General features: G+C 39.3%; 1 protein-coding gene across 5 annotated transcripts in view; it reads right to left on the bottom strand.

Annotated features, from left to right (window-relative positions):
- CDH12 (cadherin 12) overlaps positions 1–26,649 on the bottom strand; it is a 431,901-nt gene that overhangs the window by 22,926 nt on the left and 382,326 nt on the right. For all 5 annotated transcript variants that reach the window (XM_048311278.1, XM_048311300.1, XM_048311309.1 and 2 more), the window contains one exon: positions 17,496–17,749. In XM_048311278.1, the coding sequence (XP_048167235.1) occupies positions 17,496–17,749 (254 nt within the window). The remainder of the gene's footprint in view (positions 1–17,495; positions 17,750–26,649) is intronic.

The raw sequence follows: 26,649 nt of genomic DNA, 5'->3' as shown, positions 1-26,649 counted from the left end.
TTTATCCTTGCCCAGTCACTGTGGAATGCCCCTGTGAATGGTCAGTGGTGGGAGGAGGAGGTGCCTGCAGCCCTCAGAGACTGTGTCTGTCACCCTGAAGACATTTGAGGCAATGTTTGTGATGCAAGTCTCAATTTCAGCAACTCAATCAACTGAAGTAAAGGCAGCTTTCTCAGTCCAAGCTGAATTATTGCTGTATTTTGGTGTTTGAATTTCGTTTAATATTATTCACTTGGAAGGTTTAAGACTGACTTCGCTGAGTGAATTGCTATTGGAAGTAGTTCTGTTGATATGGAGAAAATGAGCAATATGTATTATTTGTAATATTTGCAAATTAGCTACTTTTGACTATGAACCTTAAATGATTAAGGGAATAAAAGAATTTACAGAAAACCAGACTTTTTCTGCTTTGAATGAGAAAGATCATGGGAAGAAATGGGAACAATAAGGTAAAGTTAAAGCTTATGTTCCAAGGATAATTATCCTGGTAATTTCTCTCCTCTAAGTGAAGATCATACAAAATATCAGATCTATTGGCCAAGATCTTCAGAGCTAAGACTAGCTAAGACTTCAGAATATATAGGCTTAAGTAATTCCTCTTTTTCTTTTTAAATTACTTGGGATCTCATTGCAAGGAGTATCCTCAAGATAAAAAAAGGCAGTGGCAATATAAAATCAGCACAACCAAAATTAGGCATTTGAAGGTTAATGGCTTCTGATCATTGTGCTTTTGTGCTCAATAAACATTTCCTCAAAAATTCCTATTTTTTTTTTTTTTTTTTAATTTGAGAGGGAGAAATAACCTGGTGATAGAGGAGCTTTACAAAAATACCTCAACTTGTCTCAACTCACACTTTGCTGATGTAAAGCACATTGCTTACTCTAGTACCTAGTGACTTGGAACAGTGGCTTTTTTTAAGAAAAGTATTGCAAAGAAAGGTGATGGATGAAATAACAATTTTCTGTAATGTGATAGATCACTATTTGTGTATGTGACCTTAAACTGTATAACTGCATTCACTTTAAGTTTTATTTAAATATTAAACTGCAGGTAAATGAAAGTCAAGAGCTCATGAAAACTTGGGATATTTAAATAACACCCATCATATCAGAAATAATAAGCATTAGCCTAAAAACATTAGGAACATGAAAACCAAGAGAATTCAATTGGGTTTTGTGATCAGTTAAGATTTTTTGTAATTCCAAAACACATATAATTAAATAAATGAAAGAAGCATTAAAGCAGGAGTGGCAAAAGGAGTAAGGGACTGCGAGAATACAAATGAGATTCTAGGTGTGATGAGACTACCTGAAAGCCCAAAGAAATTTTCATTAGCAGAATAATCGTGTTCTGTGGCTTGAAATTATTGGACCTCTGCATATAACTGGATGTTGAGAATATGACACTTCTAAAACAGAATTTTGTCCTGGGCATCATGTCATGAGATAAATATCAAAAAAATTAGAGGAAGCTTACAGAAAAGCAAGAGAAACTGTCTTGGGTCTAGGAATTCCAAGTTGTAAGGAAAGATTAAAAGAACATATGCTTAGCTTGGATAAGAGATGAGAAAAGGGAGACAGGATAATGGCCTGCAGATAACTGAAGGGCTTCAACAGCAAAAAGGGAGGGTAGGATTTTTTCAACACAGAGAAGTGAAGGAGCAAAACTCAGAAAGGAAACTTTATGTTTTGTAGCAAAATCCTTCTGTCAGTGATGTACATTTTGCTGCACACCAGAGGAATGACACGAGTGCTGTCATTGCTACTAAGAAGACAAAGTGGGTAATGCAACAGAGACTGTGCAGTAAAGGAAATTTCTAGAAAGGTAGAATGAATAATTCTCATAGTCTTTGTAATGGTAAATTCTGCTAAATAGGAAACGGTGTAATAGTACCAATCATACTCATGATAAGGTGCAGTTCCAAACATTTTAAAATGAAACAATGGGTTTTGGGTCTTTTTAAGATTGCCATTATTAAAACAAAGGAAAACAGAAAAATCACTCCTACAATGAGGAACAAGAAATTCAGAGGTCAAGTCAAGCCTGAAAGAAATGAAAAACTTAGAGAATGCAATGTGTTGAACGGTAGAAGCTACATGTCCTCCAAAATCATATCCTGCCACTAAAATTTCCTTCCTGCAATTCTAAATCCATTCACTGAGTTATCATTGTGTAAAACTCAAACAAATCTTATCACCATATTTACATGTATAAATGTAACTGTAAGTCAGAACTTTATTGCTCTTCTCAAAGGTAAGTGCTAAACTCTTGTGTTGATTACTGGAAGTATCTTCCATTCTGGTTAACACTGAGGAGTGACTTCCATGATTTTGCTGAAGGTGCAATCAAGAATTTTTGAAATGAGTCGCCAGTCTAAAAATATTGACTCAAATACTCCAGCATAAGGTTTTCCAATTGCTGAGCAATTCTTTTATTGCAAAAAAGGGTACAAAAGTACATGGCTCCCTGCTCTCAGAGTCCCAGCCACCCATGGAACAAAGTGTTTCTGGAGGAGTCAGATGTTCTGTGTGAGCTGCTGCATCATAAGGGGACAGAGACTCATCAGCTGCAAGAAGTTTTCAGCACAGTCTGCCAGGCATTTGTCCACTTCAGCAAGTTTCTCAACAATGAAAGATTTCTGCTTGTCGCTGTAACCCATGCATGCCTAAAGAAGTCATTAAGCTAAAACAGGTATAAATAAATGCAACTTTTTTTTTTTTTTTCCTGTGCTACGTGATAGAGTCATCTGAGTTATTTAGGACTAAACAGGATTGTTAACTTTCCAGTCTTTCTCAGGGCTACAGCAGTTGAATCAGTGTTATATTAATTTAGTTTCTTTTCCATATGTTCTTTTGACTTAAATATTATCGTGGGCTCTCTGTCTTGTGTTCTTTTATTAACTTGAAAATGTTGTCTCAAACAATTTACAGGAGCAGAAATGCTAAAGAATCTTTTTTCTTGTTTGTGCAGCATGGTAATATGAAATAAAGTCTAAGGTACTACTTGCTCAACAGTAGCAGACAGGTTTTGCATATCATTCATGTTGTCCAGTGCTAATACAAGCACAATAATTTTGAAGTGCCCTTTACACTGCACAACCCAACAGCTATTGTGCTGCAAGCATACACACTATTTTATATGTGAAATATTAGATGCTTAAAAAAATAAAAGTACTTGTTATTGAATAAACTCAATATAAAATAGTCTAAGAAATACATTTCTTAGTATACTGAAAATAGGACTTCTCTTGTGGAGAACTCCCAGTTTTAATACCTTGAGTTTAATATTATGATGTTCTGCTTGATGGAAGTAAATGCAATCAAACTTACCTATTGTCACATAAAAATATCATCTGCTATATTCATACTAAGAATTACTTGAAAAATCTAATGCTAATAGTAGCAAAATAACATTTGAAGTTTTGTTGTAAAGTTTGCCTGTCATTAACCAAAAAATGTAAAGGATGTTCCTAGGTGGCAGATGCTGTTCCACTAGGTTGTGGGGTTTTTTTTTGTTTATGTGTTTTAAATAATTTATTAAACCATGTCCCTTAATGGCAGCAGAAACTTTTTGTATCTTTGCTGAATATCTTCAGAACACGGCTGAGGCATTAGAGATCAAAGCAAAGGAAACTGGTCTGCTGTCAGATTGTATCCCTTTGGTAATCTCATGGATATCAGGTAGATCCCAGAAGAGCTCCACCCATGCCAATACATAATAATCTCAAATACATTGGTTTTGTTGGGAATTTTTAGGGCGAATACTAGAAATGGAGGGTAAACAACAACAAACAAGCAAACAATAAAAAACCCTCAATGGACAAAACCCAGTCCTATCTGAAGTTTGAAAAGGAACCAGCACTGCCATTCATTACTATCTAACTATTTCCATGAAATCTTAACATGACATTTCTCCAAACTGCCCAGTCAGACACAGTCACAGAAGGGCTTCTGCTGCTCTTCCAGGTTAAGTAGTTTTCTCCTATCCTGACATCCCTCCCTGCTTTGAATCTGCATTATCCTGTAGTTCTCCCAAATGCAATTTCCTTTTCAAATGAAAAGGGACAGTTTGTAAAAATGTAGCTTGGTCTCAGCTGCTTTGGGACCTAACCAGTGTCACACATAGGTCACTGCTCAGTTGTACTTGCAAAACTCATGTCAAAAACCACCTAAAATGTAATGCTAAGTTTGTATAATAAAATGCAACCAAAAATGAGCAGCCAATGTGGTTGATCTAACTAGCTCTAAGTGCCTTTACTGTCATATAATAGCACACAACCAACAGGGGGAGCATAGTTAGAAAGGTCTTATGGCATTGCTTTGTTCCAAGGTATCAAAAACTAGAGATGCCTGTGAGGATGATGCTATAGAAGTGCCAGAATTGCCTTTATACCACATCACACTTGACACATCTAAAAAAATACACCCCCAAGTTTACTAACATACCAAAATATTTCTGTCAGTTTTACTATGATTTTTCTTTCAGCATTTCACACAAGTAGCCATATTTCTGCATGATTTTGTAGAGAATTTCAAATGCACTTAACACTGACGTAAAGCTTTTGTAATAGCCCAGGCTGAGTGCTTTTGAAGATCCCACTGAGGTAATGCATCTACTGTTTTAGGAAGGATAGTTTTGCATTAGTTAAAATATTTTGGCTCAAAAAGCAGAGAATTCCGGGATTATTTTGACAAAAACCCAAATAAATTGTTGTCTCTCTACCCTCTTCCAAAGGAGTTCAGCACTGCAATTTCTCAGACTGCAGTCCTGTGAGCTGTACTTCAGCCTTCCCACAATGAGTGTTGTCTTTACCACCCAGCAGGTAGTGATGCTTAAGAGAAGGACAAAGGAATTGCTACACCTTGGGACAAGGTATCAATGCTTCTTGTCAGTGCTCCATGCCTATCATTTGCATGCCTTTCCTGTAACACTTGATCTCCCACAAGAAAAGAGTTTGGGCCTTTGGCATACTGCTTGACTGGGTTTACAGTCCTTTGTACATGCCTCCCTACTTCTGTGATTTTAATCAGGAGGTTGAAGGTTTAGTGATATTAGAAGTCAGTAGCTTACCTGGTCTGAAATGAGTAGTATCAGTGCAAATAAATTATACTTTGCTCCTTTGGAGAAAATCAACCATTATGCCAAATTAATTGACAGGAAAGCAGTAGCTGCAGACAGCCAAACTAATGATGGGTCGGAGTCAAGCGAGGGAAGCTGTTAAACTTTTCATAAGCTTTATAAATCTTACATAAGAATTTTAGTAAAACATGCCAGGTAATATAGGAATTAAAATGTGCTGCAGTTCAGTTATCAGGCCTTTCAAACTGCCAATTCTTCCTGTCTACAACTTCTCATGATTTCTCCTCCCTCTGCCTTTAAAGGTTTTATTCATTTTCTTATCTGACCCTTCAGTCAGCTCTACTGTCTGCTCTGCATTTCTCATTACCAGCTGAGTATCTTATCAAAAGCTGTTGTCATTTGGAAAATGCATTGTTTTTGTTCAGTCTCAGCATCATTTTTGCTGCTTCATTGAGCAGGCAGAACTGCAAGACAGCCAGGCAGAGGGAAAACTTTGTCCTACAGTTTAATTAAGTCTCAGTTTTTGGACTGTGAGCAGCAGTAGAAGGCATGTTGGACTTAACACCATCACTCCCGGCTTAGCAGTCAATACTGCTATGATAGGAAAGCAGCAGAGCACTTTCTCTACCAGCACCACACACTATAGGCCCTGAACACCATTTCGTCCTGGTTTTGAAAGGTGTACATTTGCCCTTTGCCCTGTCTGTTCTTTCCCCCTTCATCCAGCCCATAGCAGGAAGAACCTGCCACCTGCATTCCCCAAGGCACCCAAGTACCAGAGGGCACATCTCACCCTTGGTGAAAAGACAGTAGGGCTCCTGCTTTGCTGGTTTTAGGTGGGGAAAGGGCATGCTGGGATGGGTGTCTGGGTGTCTGTGAGTATCTCTACTAATGGGCAGAGTGAGAATAGAAAGATGGAGCAAGTAAATCTGAGAGGATGCCTCAATCCTGAAGAAAGATGAGAGGGGGGAAAGCAGATGCTATGACTCCATTAGACAGTCAGCCTCAGTTGAAGCCTAAACTTTACTTTGCATTTGGATGCATCTGACCTAAACCCCAAAGGGTAAGAAAGAGATGCTTCCTGAGCTGCTGTTCCGATGCCTGGCTTGGAATGTTTTGTCTTCTGATAAAGTGCTAAGGCATTAAATACCTAAATACTATAAAGGAGAGCTGGCCTACTGGCATATATTCAATAGGAATAATCTTTGATTGTTTTCTTTTGCATTGTGTAAATATGTAAATATTAGCTCTGCTCTATATCTTTTGGAACCAAAATCTGAACAAATGTCTTATCCATTTAAAAAGATGAAGTAAAATGCTGATGCTGAGACAATCAAAGGAAAAGGAAATAAAGTAATCATGCTGACTCTAGAGAAAACTGCAGTGCACAGTAAAAAATTTATTGCTTGCTTAGATCATCAGTTGGGACTCACTTGGTTTGTCAGCTGGATCTGCAAGAGGAAACAGTGAAGTCAAGAATTGGAGGCTTCATTGTGCTGCTTTGAAGCTGATTTGGTGAAATGCTTATAAAAAAAGAGATTATTCAGAACAGCTCTGATGCTGCAGAGCTGCTGCATTTTTGTCTTTTCTTTCTCCTCCCCAAGCCTCTGATGTATCAAGGAATGCAGAATCTGCAGAGGTCTGTATATGTATACATCACCTTTTCGAAGGTTTTATGAATTTCATGAGGGCACCAGGCAAAAGTTGCTGTATAATTTGCATGCTGATACTCTGACCTGAGCATCAGGTGCCTATCTGAGCTGAATTTCTGTGCTGTGTTTCCTTCACACTATTTTCAGATTTATTTTCTAAAATAATCTGCTGTTATAGATCTGTATACTTACTATTTCAATGAATGCTGACAGCAGTTTTTTAGCCATCATAGATTCCCTGCCTTTATTTTCCACAGGTTCTATTCCAGCTTATTAAAGATGGATGCCACAGAATCATAAAAAGGTGGAAGTTGGCAGGTACCTCTAGAGGTCATTTGGTCCAAACCCTCCATTTAAGCAGGGACACCTAGAGCCATTCACCCAGGACCAACTCCAAATGGTTTTTTTTAATATCTCCACAGAGAGATACTCCACCACCTCCCTGGGCAATCTGTGCCAGTGCTTGGTCAACCTCACAGCAAGAAGTGTTTTCTGTTCCTGATATCCAGAGGAAACCTGTTTCAGTTTGTGCCCACTGCCTCTTGTCCTGCCCCTGGACACCACTGGGAAGAAGCTGTCTCCATCCTCTTTGCACCCTCCCTTCAGGTGCTCCTATGGGCACTAAGTGCATTTATCTTCTCCTCCCTGGACTGAACATTTCCAACTCTCTCAGCCTTTCCTCATAGAAAGAATACTTCAGTTCCTTCATCATTTTCACAGCCCTTTGCTGGACTCCCTCCAGTATGTCCATATCTTTCCTGTAATGAGAAGCCCAGAATTAAGACACATTAGAAGTAGAAATATCTGAGATCTGTTTGTGTCTACAGTCAGAATATGACTGAAACTTCCAAACACAGAGATTCCAAAAAATGTAAAACTCTCAAAAACCCTGTTATTTAAACTTTATTAACAAGCCTGAAAGCAAAAACCAAGCAAACAAGCAAAGTGCAAAATATGTAAGAAAATCTGTATGCAATAACTTTTTAAACATAATAATAAACTTGAGTACTTTAGGACCGGAAAGTATAGTCAATACTTACAAAGAGATCTAAAGGATAAATTCAGAATGAAAGGACTTGGAATTTGACTAGATTGCGATGGTAGTTATCCTTGTGGAAAGGGATGAAAGACCTTAAATGAAAATATTGGGAAGCTTATTTATTATTCTATACTAGTGAGATAGCTTCAGGATCATCTCGGTGTACCAAAGTGCAGATTACCAACTAACACCTTTCCCTGTAGCACGTAGGTTTTTCTTAGACATAGTTTTAAGTCCTGAGCCCTCATAATCCTCTGTCAATCCCTGAGAGGTTCACCGATTGAGGTGATATGATAATGGCTGCAGCCATTAAAACTCTGTTTTAACCTCACAATTGCTTTCCAGAATCCCTGAGAAACTCATTGCTGGAGAAATCTGGAATAAGAGTTCTTGATGAAAAATCATGAGGACTATTGTTTGAGGCAAAAGTACAGTGTGTGCCTCTGGGATGAGAACGGGCTTTGTAAAATCGCATCACCAGGTGGTACAAGTGCTGTAAAATAAACTAGAAATTATTATGAACTATTATGATCATATTGTTCTTTCCCTTCACTTTGGCTACTTAGCTGTTCTCAATTAATTTAAAAGCTTTCCTTGCCAGGTTGTTTTTTGCCTTGGATCTGAATGCATAATTCTTGATTTTCAGCATCCACTTCCTTCACAAACAGGCCGTTCACTGAGAGCCGTAGTCCATAAACTTCTTGGGTCTACACATCTATTTCAGTTCAATCTCCTGACTGACATTTTATAGCATAATATGACTGCATATGCCAGCTGAAGATCACTTGCTGTTTTTCACAAGCTTCAGTAACTTGATAAATTACTGGCTGTAAATAAAGGTTACTAGCCTCTCTCAGTTTTAGACTTTGTTTCCAGTTGCTTTTGACTTGCTGGACTTAGGAAATAATATTTCATGCTTCAAGTGCATCCAGGAGTTGATCTAGGAAAATTTATGCATGTCAAATGCATCCCACTAGTCCTTTATTTGGGAAGGTCTGATTTTTCTCTAGCACAGTCTTTCTGACTTGTGCCAGAAAGTACTTACCTTTGCTCCATGTTCCTGCCAGTCTTGAGAAAACCCACACAGATCAAAATGTCATTCTACATGTGTCCCAAAATTGCAAAGAAGGATTTTTAATGCACGACTCTGTCTGTTTCCAGTGAACCTGCTGCAGCATCACAGAGGGCTAATGAGTGACTACAATTACCTTCCCCCCGATCGTGTGTGATTGCTTCAGCCTTAAGTATATAGATTTAAGATTAAGACAAATTCACACCTTTTTCGTTATTTCTCCTTGTAGTATCTCCAAGCCTATCACTGAATCAAGGTACCACAGACTCTGAATTGATTCAACTGAGCCACTTGCCAGCTGAGCTGTGATAACTGTCTGTGTGCATCTAATGCATTCCAAGTGTAAAATAAATTGTATTAATTTAAACTACCATGAAGGGGACTAGCATAATAATTTGTTACATCTTGTTTCATGGTAAAGGTAAAGCAGAGACTGTAACTCTGCTGTGACTGCTAGAAAACAGCTCCTTTTGAAGGACAATTTATACACAGAATAGGAAAGCTTTTTCTGCCTTCTTTTTGAAGAGAAGTCACTTTTCTGTCCAGGCCCTTAAAACCAACCAGTCACTGAGGAGGAAGACAAGTCATTCAAACCTAGAGAATGGCAGAGCAGTACATGGGATCATAGGGGAAAAGCTTACAGGAAAAGGTTGGTGGAGTAGAAGATGTGATTTCCTTGAGGTCATGAAGACAAAGTTTAGGAGCCACAAAACAGAGGACAGACAAGAAGTCAAAAGAGGGGAGAAGTGGGAGCTGGAAGTAGGAGTTCATTGCTCTATATCATATCCAGCATGGCTGGAAGGTAGGTAGATGGGGATCTTGGTGCTCACTGAGCCAAATGAGAATGGAAAGGAGAGGATGGTGAGAAAAGAGCAGATGTGTCTGCCAAATATGCACCTTGGGATTCTGAGAAAATGTTGGATAGGAACCCAGTTTCTGTAGTTTTTGAAAGAAGATAAAGTAACTGGAACGAAGAGAAAAAAATGCATCAAGACACTGAGATCAAAAAAGATGTCTGTCCTCAGCAGAAGAAAGAAAGAGGGTAGACTAGGACACCAATTAAGTTAATGCGAGATGGTTCAGGAGTAAAAAATATAGAAACCAGCTGTGGGAGGAAAAAAAGACTGTGGAATAGGAGACTACTCTTTGACAGAGCATAAGAGATATAAGAAAACATTGATCTGGCAGGAGGACAGAAAAAGATAGCAAGGCATCTGCAGCAGAAATTGAGTAGTTCTGCAGGGATTTGAATTGGATAGCTTGGATAAAATAGAACTTGGAATAGAGGTTTTAAAAGTGGGGTGTGTGACAGGGATTTCATAAAATGCAAGGGACAGAATATAGCTAAAATTGCAACAGAAACCTACAGGAGGCAACAGAGCAAGAAGTGTGCAAAAACCGCCAGAGCAGCTAAAAAGAAACCAAAATTTCTGTGTCTCAACGTCTCTTATCTATACAAAACTGACTTGTTTCTCTCTAGCATGGTACCATACACAGAAAAATAGCTGTCACTTAATCTGTTATTAAATGAAGAGGCTTGAGGTGCTAGAACTAAACGTCTCAGACTTTCTACATATATATCCAACTGTAAGATATATTTTGATGTCACAGGGTGGGACTTTTCTTTTTGAAGAATAAGTAAATTCAAAAAATGTGGGCACAAAAAATCAGAAGAATTATGGGATCGAAAAGTCAAACTCTTACATACTTTAATTCATCTTGTTAGTGCTTGTAAATTAAGATACGGTGTTCAAGGATTCAGGAAGAAACCTTGATTTTCTTGATCTTAACATGACAAAGTATTTTGCTGGAAAAACAGAACCTATTCATCAAAGTTTATGGACCATTGTGAAGTAGTTCAGAAAACAAATAAGGCTTTCCCTTTGGAAGCACGTGCAGGGAATACAGTCTTATCCCCAAGATACTGAGGGCAGGACTGACCTATGGCTAGTACACATGGCTTTTTACTTTATTATCACAGTTTCATGACTCTGGACTTGGTCAAGGCAATGCATGGCCCCCACAGCTTTCCTCCTTTGATTGGTTCTTTCAGTTCATAAGGCAAAACTCCTGAGTCAAGCAGAGAAGATCTGAAGAACAGTGTTGTGGCACAGAATATGAAACTCATTGTTAATTAGAGTCATGTCTGGGATTCACATCAGGGACAATAATCGTCTTATACTTTATGCCAGAAGATCATCTCCATGGAAATCTGACAACTTCAGACGTGTCAGTGCAAAGCTGTTGAACTTCTCACACACTGTTAGACAGAGCTCACTAGGAATTCGGTCTTGCCCTCCATTTCTGCTTTCTTGTTATTTAGACAGCTCTCACTGTAATATTCACGCTGTATGGACATATAAAACAGTGATTTTTAGGAAGTCCTGAAAACCCTTGTACCAGAAGTAAAATGATCTTTACCAAAAACTTGAATAGTTACAAATTACATACATTGTAACACACTACAAGACAGCTGCTTTTTTTCCTCCTAGTCATCTTCAAACTGTAATAAACTAGAGGAGTCTGGGAAGAAAATGAGACCAGAGCTGTTTTTACAAGTGCTTTGGGATTTTTAATGGACAAAATGTACATAGGACTTCACCTTAACATGTAAGCTGAGCATTTCTTGAAGCACTAAGGATAAAATGGGAATAGACAAAAGAGATCACCTGAGACACATAAGCTCCAGATTTAACACAGTTTGAAAATTAGGTGCACTGGGGTAATGTTCCAAAACAGCTGCAAAGCCAGTCACCCTTGCAGGTGTTGGATACCTGCAGCTCCTTTTCTCCTTGTGTTTAATTTCCTGTTCATTACCCAATGCATGCTCTGTGCTCTTTTGCTCCAACATCTCTAGGAAATACCTGCCTACAAAACGAACCTTTTAAGACTCCTGACTTGTCCAAAAAATTTGATACCAGTAACAGAAGAAAAGAGAAAAATAATATAACACTCATCATTTTCAATGTCCTACAGCAAAATATTTTTCTTTAACAGCTGTATCCAGTTTTCATTCTTAGCTGTTATCTCCCCCTTCCTGATGTGCCTAACATAACAGACCTAAAATTTTTGTCTGATAACATGGATTTAGTTGCTGGAACTAATACTGTTTCCTTTCATGTGAGCTGTTCTAGCTAGCCTTGCTCTCTGGAGTTTTGCCTTCTGTTGCATACACTGCAGATTTTATCCCAGTCTTTATTGTTTGGCAGACTGTTGATTATTTTTTTTTCTGTTATGGACTTCTTAATGGCAAAATCATTCCAGGAAAACATTTCAGAGAAAATGAATGAATTTGTAGAGAAACTACAACCAGTAGTTATAGTGTTACCCAGTACTACCCAGTAATTTGTATGGGCTGTGTCTTCAAAGAACATGACTTGCTTTTCCCCATTTGTTTAGAGGGCATATTTACTCAGAAGTTGTTTGGACTCCTTTCCAGCATGATGAAATTGATGAAGTTATTCTTTAGCTCTGTGAGATGATCTAGATTTTAAACAGCTAACAGAGCATGACTGGTCAAGATACAATTAGAACTTGCAAACACATTCAACACTGTCAAATTAATTTTCACTTTTCTAACTTATGTTCTTGTTTTGTTTGTTTTCTTTTTTTTTTTTCTTAGAGGATATAAAACTTAGGGGATATTGAATACTAACACGTTGGTGTATTGGGTCTGGCTGAGATGAAATTCATTTTCCAATAGCAGACTTCACAGTGCTGTGCACTCCATTGGTACCTAGAAAGGCATTCCTAACATGCCAGTGTTTTGGCTACAGCTGAACAACCCTGGCACAGCATTAGCTCTGTGTCTCCAACATTCCCCCCATCAAGGGGTTGGGGGTGGGCAAGATCCTGGGTGGGCAAGGTCCTGGGAGGGACACAACTGTGCCAGTTAAATTAACCAAAGGGATATTCCATGCCATATGATGTCAGCCCAGATATAAAAGCTAAGGAAAGGATGAGGAAGTGGAGGAATTTGACAGTGTTTGTCGTCTAGAGAAACCATTACGTATGTCAAAGCCCTCTTCCTGGGAAGTGACTAAACGTCGGTTGCTAATGGGAAGTAGAGAACAAACCCTTTTTTCCTCTTCACTTATGCATGCACGAAGTTTCATTTATGCTTTAGTAAACTGCCTTATCGAGTTGTTTTCCATCTTGTTTTCTCTCTCCCATTCAGCTGGGAAGGGGAGTGATAAGAGTGGCTTGGTGGGCATGTGGTGTCTGTCCAAGGTCAACACACCACTGTCCTTTTTGGCACCTGAACGGGGGCAAGAGAAAGGCAGTTATATCCATCTATCTATCTATCTATCTATCTATTTATCTATCTATCTATCTATCTATCTATATTGAATGCTATAGTAATAGCAGTTATTGAGTAGCAAGCTCCTTTGCAGGACACGAGGTTTGTCAGCTGCACTGCTTATCTCCTTGTTCTGCTGAGTTTGGGAACATGTTAACACAAACAATGGCTCTGTGCTTTGCCCTTACATGACAGCCTGGTTATGCGGGGGGGAAAATATCTTCTGTGGGTGGTGAGGGAATACACCTCCCTCTCCCTGCCCAAGATTGATGTGAATGGGTTTATAATGCAGACTCCCATGGTCATTGCTCATCCTTATTTAAGCTGCTTAATATTGTTAATAATAACTAATAAACTAATACTTTTGGCACACTATGAGATTTGTGGAATCTGGTGTCATCCTGGTGCTAGAGAAAACAAACTTTAAATATGGAGATATGGAAATGTGCCCTGAGGCATCCAGTTCCTGGGTGGCAGGGTGTGTGGAAGGATTTGGGCAGGTTCCTAGGGTGCTTATTACCTCCAGTTACCTGTGACTTTGCACCTGAACAGGTGACCAACACTGGCAAACTGACCCGTCAACTGAGGGAATGGTGCCTTGCCCACCCCAGAGAAAGCCAGCACCTTCTCTCCCTGTGCTGGAACCTGGCCTGTGCCTGCTGAGCCACTGTTCAGTACTCTCAGTGGGCTGTAGTTGAGGCAGGAACCAAATTGTATTTGAGGACACCATGGCTGAGACAGGGACACAAACCACAGCAATTACAGTACTCACACCAGTGGTGAAAACAAACAAATGGATAAGGCAAGCTAGAGGTCCATATCATTGATAGGAAAGGGAGGAAGAAGAAGGTGAAGGAGAAGACAAAGGAGAAGGAGAAGGAGAAGAAGAAGGAGAAGGAGAAATAGAATCAGGAGAGGAGAGGTCAGATGAAGAAGCTGGTCCTTCAACAAAGAAATTTGAAGAAGTGAGACAAATCAAACAGGAACCTGAAGTTACCCGTTCCTTGACCTCATCAGAGCTCTAAGATTTGCGGAAAGATTGCAGCCACCAGCCAGGTGATGCTGGGATAATGGCTGACAATCAGCAATTAGAAGGTCAGGAAGCCGCAACAGCTGAAATCCCTTGCTATAGGCAGGGAAATTGAAAGAGGGATTGGAAAAGAAGGAGAAATTTGCAGTCTCTGGAGATGGCCTCTCTAAAGCGTTAGGGCACAATATCCGTTTAAGGAAGATCTTGTGAATTGCCCAGGAAAGTGCATCACTGCAGATGAAGTTATCCAGTATTTGAGAGAATTAGAAATCCTGGAAGTTGTCAATAGCAAACTAAAAAGTGATAATGTCGCTAAAGATCCAGAGAATGCCCCTTGCACAATGGCCATGGTGAGAAAGGTGGCTCAAAGTGCCCAAGAAGCACCATCATATAACAAGTTATCAGAAAACAAAAGAGGCTATGCTATATTTATTGATGGCAGCATGGTATGAAACCATTGGAGATGGAAAGCTGCTGTGTGGAGCCCTACACAACAGCTGCTAAAGGAGAAGAGTCATCAAGCCTATTTGCAGAAGTGAAAGCCTTCCATCTAGCCCTAGAGATTGCTGAATGAGAAAAGTGGCCTGTATTCTGTCTCTACACCAACTCCTGGATGATAGCTAATGCCCTGTGGTGGTGGCTGCAGCAATGAAGACCAACTGGCAACACAGGGGCAAACCCATCTGGGCTGCTGCACTGGGGCGGGACATCGCTGCGCAGGTAGAAAACAACTCTGAATGTAAGTCATGTAGATGCACATGTACCCAAAAGTCGTGCTACTGAAGAACACCAGAACATTCTGGGACATAGTTCATGTTTTTCTGTGGGCATGAACCAGCTGAATCAGCTCATAAATGTGACCCTGGGAGCACTTCTGCAGTTTATTGGTGTAAGGGGTCAGCAAGTAGTACAGTGAGACTCAAATGTAGGGGTAATAACTATAGATGGGCATTTGGACACTCAAGTAATGATTTCAGGGTTAATGGACATTATAATGGACATCATAAAATGGCTCAGGATTCAATATTCCTGTGAACACAGTATATGGATAAACCATCTTGAGACAATTATTTTTCTTGTGTAGTTGCAAATGCAGAATCAGTAAAAAGCACTTGAGTCTCCTGGGAGCGTTTGTGAAATAAAAAACTCTCGCTGAGGAGTGTTTATACATCCAAATGATTCCACTGTCACATGAAAAACTGCTCAACACTGTGATTAAAGGCTTTCTCTCTGGTTGCAAGTCAGTATGGTTTTCAACAGAATATTTACTTCACTGGGGCTGTTTTCATAGGCTACCACCAGGGAAAAATGTTCAGAGTTCAGTCTTTGTTAATGAAGATTTTGATCCTTTGTCAGGGAAGGAAGGTGTCACAGACTCACGAACAAATAAATTTCTGTATTTAAAAAAATGATTCTATTAAAAAAAAAAAAGTGAAAAAGCCAGCAATAACAATAGTTTTAAGCAAAAATTAACAGTGAGTTGACAAAGCAGGAGCTAAAGAGTCATTGTTGTATGTTAAATTTTTGCATATGATTACAACTAGCATGTTTATTGTATATTTTGACAAGTACTGAGCAAAAATACACATAATTAATAAACATGGATTTGAAAAGTCCAAATTCAATTTGTAATCAAATATGCATGAATGTGCATGCACTTAGTAGACACTAGTGGCATTTTCCTGTTCTGTCATAGTCCCATTTGATAAACATTAATAGACATTGATAACCATTAATATTTAAAGATTGATGACACACATTATGTCTGCAATAGTTCTTATTAAATTCTCAGGATAAAAATGTTTCCTGAAGTCAGGTAGGTCCAACATAAATCGGTACTGGAAGTATGTGTTAATGACTGCCTATATCTTAGACAGTTTCTAAGCTTTAAGGGGCTTCCTTTTTGGTATATGACTCTGGTTCACTTTAATCTTTCTAATGTGGCTGTAAATAGGTCATCAAAATCAATGTATTACATTTGTATAACAGATCCCCGCTCCTTTTTATTTCATGAAAGTAAGCTATAGCAATAAAGGAGAGGCCTGCCTGGCAGGAGTTTCCTTGTGCTGAACACAGCCACGTTGGTCAGCAATCACATCCCCACAGCCTCAGACAAGACACCTGTGGTGATTTTTTATCAGAACATTTGTTCTTTTCCAGATGTAGGGAGTAAGTGGTTCTTGTGAAAGGAGCAGTGCTTGCCATCACCCATTGAGGTCTAACGCAGGCAGACACAGCATGTACAACCTCATTTCTCACTGCTGTACTTCAGAGATATTTTTGTGGAAGACCCAGTGTGGAAGATCAGACCTAAGCACATTTTATCTCAAACATTCTGAGCATTGCTACAGGAAAGGTGTGATCAGAGGAGAGGATCCTGCAGAGGTGGGGCTGGGCTGTTCTGAGCCAACTTCCTGCTCCACCTTGAGACTCATTCTCAGCTTCCCCCTGCCAACTCATTTCCTGGAGAAGGGCTGGCTGTGCATGTGCTAACAAAGCGGTGTGAAAAATCTTCTTTACATAAGAGGTGTGCACCAGGTTAACTATAAAAGGCATGGATTGGGCCCCCTTGCTGTCTCTTTTCCAGTCTTTCTCTTTCACTATCATTGTTTGCCCCAGCTCTGGACCATCCCCACTGGCAGGTCCAGCAAGGAATCTAAGGACTGGTGATAATCTTTGTTCTCTCTCCCTTTTCTGTCTTCTGTTCTATTCCCTTGCTTTGCCTGAGCAAAACATGCCCCCTACTCCATACTGAAGTTTTTTATGGGAATGGGGAGTTTGTGGATGTGCGTTGTGTCTTTTGAGCCAGCACTTTTTGAGGAGCCTGTTGTGGGAGTTGGGAACTTAATGAAGTGCACCTTACAAAATTAAGGGCTACCACCCTTGTGGAAGTACATTGTAAGAATTTCAGGGTTAGCCAAGACCTTGTGAGTCAGAGTAAAAGCCTGAGAGTTCCCTGACACATGACTTTGTTCAGCCTGGAGGAGAATTTACAGTGAACATCACTTCCTCTCCCAGTGGGTTGTGACACCCAGACACCATGCTATTCCTTAGTCTTAACATACCATCTCTAAAGCCATGTCAGTGTGTGGTAACTTACATGATTAGTATGATAAGGAGCTGTGAGCAATTAATGTATTTTTCCAGAGAATTCACCCAAATGAGCATCTATTTTTGATACTTTTCATATCATCAGTTATCTGTTACAGTGGCAGACTTGGTATAATTTATATCTCCATACCAAGTTCTTTGCCAGTGCATCCAACTGTCAGCAGCATTTTGGGTTGTCAGAGAGTTACTGAAGGAGGAAAAGCTCTCTTACCTAACTGAGCTGCTGCCAGCATCAAGGTCTTGTGCTGTCACTGCACCTATAATGGTCCCCACAGGTGTGTCCTCATAGACTTCCATCGTGTACATGGGCTTGCTGAACACTGGAGGTTCATCCATGTCCAACACATTTATCTTCACAGTGGCAGTATCTTTGAATGGGCCCACTGAGTGAAATCGATGGTCAAGATGGAGATTGGAGGCCTCCACCTTAAAGGTGTATGCCTTTTTCGTTTCGAAGTCTAATGGCTGTAGGAAGAACAAAAGCAAAACATCAGATTTGGCTAAAAATTAGACACTGCAAAATCACTTTGGCTGGATTAATCTGACAAAACTTAAGATGCCTTTAGTGTAAAACTAATCTCCTGAGCTAATCAATCATTTAGGTTTGTTTTGAAGTTCATCTTATGCTAAGGTGGTTTTTGAAATAGGCCAGATGAATCATAGTCAGGAAATTACTGCTTCTCCACATCAAAAAAATCAGGATGACTGGCATGGATGTAAACAGTTACACTGTAGATGTCTGAAGTTAAATGAGTGAGATTCATTTCTTGCAAATGAGCTGAGTGCAGGTTAGTCAGAGATTTGCATTCGCAACTCCAATGCACAGGCAATCATCTGTCTCTAGCTGATCCAGGTCCTTAAATAGAAGATTTCCTTTTTTTTCAGCAGGAAAAGCTTTCAGAAGACCATGACAGTGATGAAGACGAGCCCAAATGAAAGCTCTGATATATATCAATGAGTCAAACCAAACTTCAGGTATGACTTGGAATGTGAATTCTAACTTGATCTGAACCAAGCTTTCCTGGAAAATGTCGATCTTAGCAGTGAACTGATATTCATGCCGTGTGCTTGAGCTGTGTGTACTTTGCAAAATGCAGACTTTGGCTCTGTCTTATGATCCTAGGTGTAATTCATAGGGTCCTGAAGATGACACAGCAGCTTTTGTGTACTTATCTGGGGTTTTGATGGAATGTACCCTGCAATCAGGTTGTTTTGATGTGGGTTTCTGTCAATGCATATCAATTTAGTGCCTTTACTTCTAGAAAAGTAATCATCTCAAAACCCTTAATGCAGTCTTATGTAGTAGAAAAGATGCAGAAGTTTATTTTCATTTAAAGGGTTTATCTGCATTGGCTTTCGTGTTGTTTTTAATGTTGCTAACAAACCCTTTCCCTGATGTCTGGGTAACACTGGCACCTAGTGGTTTCTGCCTATAATTGTTAAGCTGGAAATTTTCTAACGGGAAATAATATGGTATCTGAAAAAAAGACCAGGTTTACATGTGTATGAACGAGAATATTTCAGTGTCTGTTAATTTTTCCCCAGTGTTTTCAGTCAGTTGTCACAGCCAGGATAGATTAAAATTCTTCCGTTTTCTGTCCTTATCACCGCAGGACATAGTTGACCAGATAACTGACTGGTGTAAATTGAAGTAGCTCCATTAAAATCAATTGAGTTACCTTGACTTGCATCAGCTGAACCGCTACCATAATGGTTATAAATCCTTATGAAAGACTTCATAATTTTAGTAGACTAGATGCTCGGTCTTTTTTTTTTGAGCTGGGGACTTAAAATTAGCCATATAAATCTAAACATCATAGAAATAATCAGGCTTGAAAGTAATCCACTACCACACACAACTGTCCTCCGACAGACAAAATTACCAGAAAAGACAGTATGTGCTGCACCTCTGTCTGGACTGACAGAAAGAAGAAGAAACTAAGCCTGAGAAGAAACAGACAAAATTAAGTCTGGTAGATCTCATGTCCCAGTGGTGAAACCCTAAGATGTTGTCTTCACTAAAAACAGACGTTGCTCCATTTTCCAAATTTCTGCCACGCTGTGTTTTCATTTGCTATACTACTCGTGTGCACTGTTACTCATTGCCAAAACAATTTTACCCAAAAAAGTAGCCCCCCAACTCTTCTCCAGGTATTTATATAAATTGTTAACACTCTTTCAAAAAATATAATGAGGGCAGAAATCTGAAGTTTAAAGACTTAGTCTGGAGAAGAAAAATTTGGGGTTAAGCTAGAGATAAATGATGAAGACAGGGAAAGCAAGAAATCTAAGCTCCCACCTAGGTAGTAATTCTGGGTAATACCATGTATGTAGCTTTCATACCACCAAAACTGCATTAAAACTGTCCAGATTGGCTCTTGTAATACATCAGTATGTTTGCAGAGAGATGTATTAATGGAAAGAGCCATAATTCATGCAGTCCTTGCAGGCTGTCTTTCACCAAATTACTCTTCAAGGCAGTTATACCAGATCATGGTGCACGGCCAGTGCCCAGTCACCACATTTCATGATGCAAGGGGAACAGAAAACAATAAGATTTCAAACAATTCTGGATATTGGTATGTTCAGACTGGCATATTTCACTGCACAGGTACCCAGGAAGCTTTACTTCTCTATTTCCCAGCATTATGGGGAAATACTAAAGTATATTTTTAAAAAGAAAGTGTGATCCCAATAAGGGATAATATTTTTCCACTGTAACCTCAGAGCCACTTATCCTTTCTTTCTGTCCCTCTATGGGTCTGATGATAAATATAGTTAGGGGTTAAACAATATGCGGCCAGTGTAAAGCACGGATGGCAGTCAAAATAAGAAGAGACAGGCTGAAAGTGATGAGCCATCATGAGAGAAAGAAATCAGTGACAGACTCCCACAAAATAGCAGAAAGTCTTCAGTCTAAGTGAGGTTAAAAAGCAACTGAAATGTATGGAGAGATGGGAAATGTTGCAAGTGGTAAACCTAGGACTTAATTTCAAACAGAAAAAAAAATTGTACAACATATCTCATGTAACAAGAGTATGGTTTTAATGTCTTGTGTGCATGGGGAGCTCATGCTACAATGTCCTGATCAGTTCTGTTTTTTCCAGATTTGAACAGTTGGGCCATATAGATAGCATTGACAGTTTCAAATTTTGGCATTTGGATTGTCCAAAATTTGCCTGAAAACAGTAGAATTGAGTGTCTGCATAGCTCTCAGGCAAAACCTTGTTTTAAAGCACGTTAAAAAACCATTTTATTATATTTCCTTTTTTCAGTAGATATCATTCAAATCTGTCAAGGAAATCAGTGGTCCACACAGTATTCTAGCTGTATTAAAACCAAAAAAACCCAACAAACAAAAAAACCCCCCACCACCGTATTTTGCTGGTACATAATAAATGTCTGAGAGTGTTCAGTCCCATTTTCATTTCTAATCTGGAATGCTGCTAAGGATACAAACACAGTAGAATGTTCGAATCATACAAAAAAACCCAAATCAATAATATTCTTGAAATGTCTTTCAATTAATCAGATTTTAATGGAATGATTTCACAGATCTATTCTTTTTTTAAATAACAAAGAGAAATGTTTATTTCTTCTATAAACATAACTACATGCTGAAGGTAAGTTTGAATAAGGCTTTTATTTTGCAGGAGAGTTGTTTTTTTTTTTCCTGCAGTTAACAGCATTTCTGGTAATATTAAGGCAATGCCTTATTAACTGTGAACTCTTCAATAACTGGAGTATTTCTAATTGATATTCTAAGTACCAGTGACAGAACAGATGTATTTGGCCCCCTCAACTTGTCCTCATCTGCTTTTTCCTATGTTGAGCTTATAAGCTGTTCTATATATCTGCCTAGTAAAGTGCTATCAGCGTATTCACACCTGTGCACAGCAAAGCCATTCTACACATCCCCAAATCAAACACATACTGACAAATCACTTTAACTTGCAACTCTGTAAGTACTATGAATGGTCTAGGAGAGCACAAAACCAGCTTTGTATTAGAAATAAACATATTTTGAGATATTACTGTTTTCCACATTCAAGGCAGAAGTTAAGAAATGCTGCTATATAGATGCACCTATATCTAAAATTGTATATTAGATAAAGGGAGAGAGAGAAAGAGATTTAAAGAACTGAAAGAAAAAAAAGGTCTGAAAAATGTAATGAATTCTGATTATAATCACAACAAGGGTGGAAAAAGGACTACCCTGTCAGTTTGTTCTGGTTCACAAAGAGGCAGGACTGAAAACTCCAGAAATTTCTCCTTTTTATCCACACATAATAAACATGAGAGTATTGTTTCTTACAGAGGCTTTCACCTACAGTGATGGAAAAGCCATATTTTGGGATGAGATTTTAAGTCCCAGGACACGTAGATAGTTATGGATAGTAGGACTGGGTTGAGAGGAAGTGCATATTAACTTACGTTTGACTTCATACTAGTATTGTGCAATTGCAGAATAACTCTGGGTCACCTGTGCTGGTCTCAAAAGCTGGCAATATTTCCCCTTCAAATGGGTTGAGCATCTTTGCATTCTGTGAAATTTTGGCATAAGATAATTTGCTGTGCATTGACTCAGTTTCTGTACTGAAACATAACGTGCAGTTATGTTTCAGTAACTGCACTTCTGCACTGGATTTTAAATAGAAAAAGGAAATAACTGGTACTACAGAGCAGGTTCACTAAAGTCAGCTCTAGATCAACCAGGAGCATTCATTAATTAGAGTTTGAGAATGCAGAGAAAAGAATGAGATCTGTTGCGAGTATTTCAAAATTTAATGGGAAGTGGGAAAAATATATGTATGTTTTGTATCTGGAGGAGAAGATGACCAGTGTCAGGGGTTTGCTGCTCTCAAGCATCTCACCCATTTCTGAAGGTGCTTTTCCCTGTTCCAGGAAAAAAACAAACCAAACAACTGTATCCACAAACAAAGACTGAATGTCTCCTCTTCCTTACTTGTCCTGTTGTTCTTTGTGATTGTATCTGCACACAGCTCACCACTTTCTGCCTCTACCAAAGGACTTAATATTGCCAGCTCTTCCTCGTCAAAGTGCACAACCACTACTCCCACAAACTCATGAGTTATGATCACAGGCAGACAGTCCCTGTGCTCATACTTGCAGAGCAAATTCCCTGCATTTGGAGAAAGAAGGGGTGGGGTGGGGTGGGGTGTGATGAGCAGTCTGTACAGTTTTGGTAGTAAAGCAAGTAGTAGCTTTAATGCAGTTGGCACTGAAGGATGCTGAGAGTTTGCCTTACTCTCGTGTGGTACAGGTGTTCTCAGATGGCTCTTACAGCAATGTCCCACAGCTACATGGGCTGTCCCACGGGCAAGACAACCGAGCTTAACCACCAATAAAAGCACTACTTGCTGACTGCACTTAAAGGCTTCTAAAATGTGGCTCCTGAGGTTAAAAGGAAGAACACAGTCCTAAAACCTACCTGCAGCTATTTGTTCTGTTCATTGTCCCCCCAGTTTCTGCTACTTTATCATCACTAAGGTTACTGTTTCTCATTGTGCAATGCTATGACATGATGGGATGTCATGGCCACAGCTTTGTCATCTGAGCAGTTAGTTTTAGTAGTGGTGCACAAGGTACAAAAAACAAGATGTGGCTGTTCCCCAAGCTTCCACTGAACCATATGGAGAAGTTCACCCAGTATAGTGGGGCAGTGTAGGATCATACCAGGTGAAGCCTAGAAACAGTTGTTTTCCAAGGTTTCAATTAAACACTGCACAATTTAGTAAAGTGATGTCTTCACACAGAACAAGTTCAGTGCTTGAACCCTACTCAGTTTCTGGATTAGCACACGGTGAGCCAATTAAAAGCGTTCTGCACAAAATGGGCTTATTGTATAAACTCATCCTTGGTTTAATAAATTTAGTGCCAACTTCTCAGTGATGGTTGGAACCTTCTATCTTCCTTTACTGTTGTGCCTGGTCATTAAAGATTTCAAAATCAGTCGCTTGCCTGGGACTGGCACATCTGAGGCCACTGCGCTCTAGTATGAAGGAGATGGCCCCTTCTGTCACTGTGTTTCTTATAGCTTACACCCACTGTAGTTTCCTGACGATTCAGGTAGGATAGAAGATACTATATAAATATCAAATGCACAAAACATTGTGTTAAACAGCACCAGACAAGGGAGGGAATTATAATTCTATTCCTAACATAGGAATATTTTTACTCTTACAGAGAACTGTATACAGCACTATCCTTAAGCCGGGTTTTGCCCCTTTTTTTAGGGATACTGTTTTCCTTTATTTTTTATTTTGAGAGAAAAAAAAAGTTATTACAGTACTAACCACACAGTGGTGCTACATGGCATTTGGATGATTTATTTAGCAGAATATAAGAAAAGATATTTCATTTTTAATATCTGTAATTAGCACAAGAGTAGTAATAATCAGACTTATATTGGATTGTAGCACAAAAATAAATGAGCAAACAAAACAAATGATTTAAGATCTGCAACTTGTCTAGCTGTAGCTGTTCTTACCATTTAGCATCCCAGAAGCAGAGAATGGCCTTTTGCATCCGTCAACACACTTAGTGTGCTAAAAGGAACAGTTTAGACTGTGCAATTTTTTTCTCATCAAATGTATTTTCCACCAAAAATAAAGGTAGGCCAGGAGGGCTTCATTTTTATCAATTTTGTTATAGAAATCCCTCAATGTTGTTCTTCATAACAACAGACCAAAAGAGCATCTATGTAGTGATGGACAGTTTCTGGCTGCAAGAAGTTTTTCAGGGAAAATAAAAGCAAATTTTATAAATGGTTTTGAAATGGCTCGGCACTGAATTGCTGCAGCACTTACAGCACCAGAATATGTTATAATAGAGAAGAAAGCATAAACCTGTTTTTAAAGCATATAGCACTTTTTATTAGTCACTTTCTCTGTTTATTATTTATAATTCTTAATTGAACATGTAGGTCCTATTCATTCACCCACTTTCATTTAAAAAAATACTTCAATACATACTTAAATATTTGCATAATCCTACAAGGTCAAATCAGTGTTTTGAACATCTCGCAGTGTAAAATTGCTTCTCTGCAGGCAAGTGAATAGTGCTGTTGTAGGCTTGTACTGTACAAGTAGCATGCATTTTAATAGGTGTCTATAGAATTGTGAGTGTCCAGCACTTCTGTAAATCTGAAAACTGCAACCCATGAAAGCAAATTTATATTACTACAAGTGTAGAAGATATAAAAAGACAACTGAGCGAACAATGTCTTTAAGAATCTGGATTGCTCTTGTTTAACCCAGGATCTAGCAAACAGCCTAAGTGGATGGATTTTGGATGATTCCAAAATGTCCTAAAACACTTGGATGATTTAAAGTTTTGTGAAAGGGATCTTTTCCCTGAGAAAAGTTTTGTGAAAGACAAAGTGTAGGGTCAGTATAAAGGCATTCTTTGTTGGAGGCCCTGTGTGTTTGGTTTATCTTCTTTCCACACTCCTGCATAGAACAAAACTGGTATTTCTTGATCTTCACATTCTCTCACTGTCCCCTCTCACTATGATGAAGATTAAAAGGTGTTAGGATTACAGTTTTTCCCCCATGTTCAGTGACAGAGACCTATCATTTACATTAGGCAACACTGATCAAAGTTTTAGTGTTGTAAAAGTTCCCTAGTTCAGATTATGCCCTGTCTTGTTGCTGGAAAGACTTAAATACAATGAGCAACTCTAAAGTATCTGAATATAGAAATGGTCTTTTTTTTTTTTTTTCCACCTCTCTAATTTTCTTTCTGCATGCCCTAATGACAACCTCAAACTTTTCCTGAGTTGCCTGCCCATTTTTCCAAAGATGATATATCCTGTTTTTTCCCCTTAGTTCCTTCAAAAGCTCCCTGCCCACACAAGTCAGTTGTTTTGCCTGCTATCTCATCTTTAGGCACAGAGGGGCAACCTGCTTCTAATTCTTCAAGATTTCTGTCTTGAAGTATGTCTATCCTTCCTGGACCCCCTTGTTTTTAAGGGCTGTTTCCCAAGGTACTCTCTGATCAGCATCCTGAATAGGCTGAAGTTTTCCTTCCAGAAATTCAGTGCAGAGGTTTTGTTGATGGCTCTCATTTCACCAAACATTGAAAACTCTATTATTTCATGGTCACTGTACCCCACACAGCCTCTGACCACCACATCTCCCACCAACACTTCTCTGTTTGTAAACAGAAGGGCTAGTGGAGCCCCACCCCTGGTTGGTGATTTGAAACATCCTCCAGATGCTTATAGAATAATATATCCACCACTTCAACCTGCTTGGGAGGTCTGTAACAGACTCCCACTAGGATGTCTGCCTTGTTGACCTTCCCCCTGATCCTTACCCATAGGCACTCAACCTTATCACCATTGACCTCAAATTCTATTGTGTCAAGAGACTCCCCAATGTACAGAGCCACCCCACCACCTCTCCTTCCTCACCTGTCCCTTCTGAAGAGCCTGCAACCATCCATTGCAGCACTCCAGTCATGTGAGTCATCCCACCACATTTCTGTGATGGCAACTACATCATAGCTTTGCTGCTGTACCATGGCTTCTAGCTCCTCTTGTTTGTTGCCCATGCTGGGTGCATTGGTGTACATGCACTTCAGCTGGGCTGATTTCACCCCTGACTCTGATTTACAACCCTTAGGCTCATCTCTGGAGAGCCTGGTTTCATCCCCTTCCCCCTTTGAACTTAGTTTAAAGCCCTCTCAATCTGCCCTGCCAACTCATGGGCTAGAATCCTTTTGCCCTTGTTAGATAGATGGAGCCCATTTGACTCTAGCAGGCCTGGTGCCATAAAAGTTTCCCCATGACCGAAAAAACAAAATTTTGCTCCACCTGCCCTTAAGCCACTTATTGATAACATGGCTTTTCCTGTTCCTTTTATCATTTGTTTCTGCTACTGAAGGAATTGAGATGAACACTGCCTGCATTTCTGTCCCATGAACCAATTGACCGAGAGCCTTGAAGTCCTCTTTAACTCCCCTGGCACCCTTCTCATCAACATCATCACTGCCAACCTGGACAACCAGTGGTGGGAAATATATACACTTAACCACAAGTATGGCAAATTCTAGTGTTGTGTACAAAAACAAACAGAACAGATGAGGCTTAGGACTAATGGAAGGAGAACTGAATTATATCAAAAACCTGCTCTTGATGATCAAATATTAATTTTTTTAATGGTTCCCACTCATTGCAGTTTCCAACTGGCAGTGCATATGGAGGCATATGCAGCTGCTCAGCCTGACAGCTCCAGATGGACCCATTTTTGAGTCATCTGCATAGAGGGGAAAAAGGTGATCAGAAGGGTTTTTAAAAATGAAACAAAGTCTATAAATTCCCATTAGAAGGAAACAGTACA

This window comes from Corvus hawaiiensis, chromosome 1 (assembly GCF_020740725.1).
Source record: "Corvus hawaiiensis isolate bCorHaw1 chromosome 1, bCorHaw1.pri.cur, whole genome shotgun sequence".
Taxonomy (NCBI): domain Eukaryota; kingdom Metazoa; phylum Chordata; class Aves; order Passeriformes; family Corvidae; genus Corvus; species Corvus hawaiiensis.
Note: the sequence above shows the minus strand (reverse complement) of the source record. Positions and strands in the feature narration are given on the sequence as shown.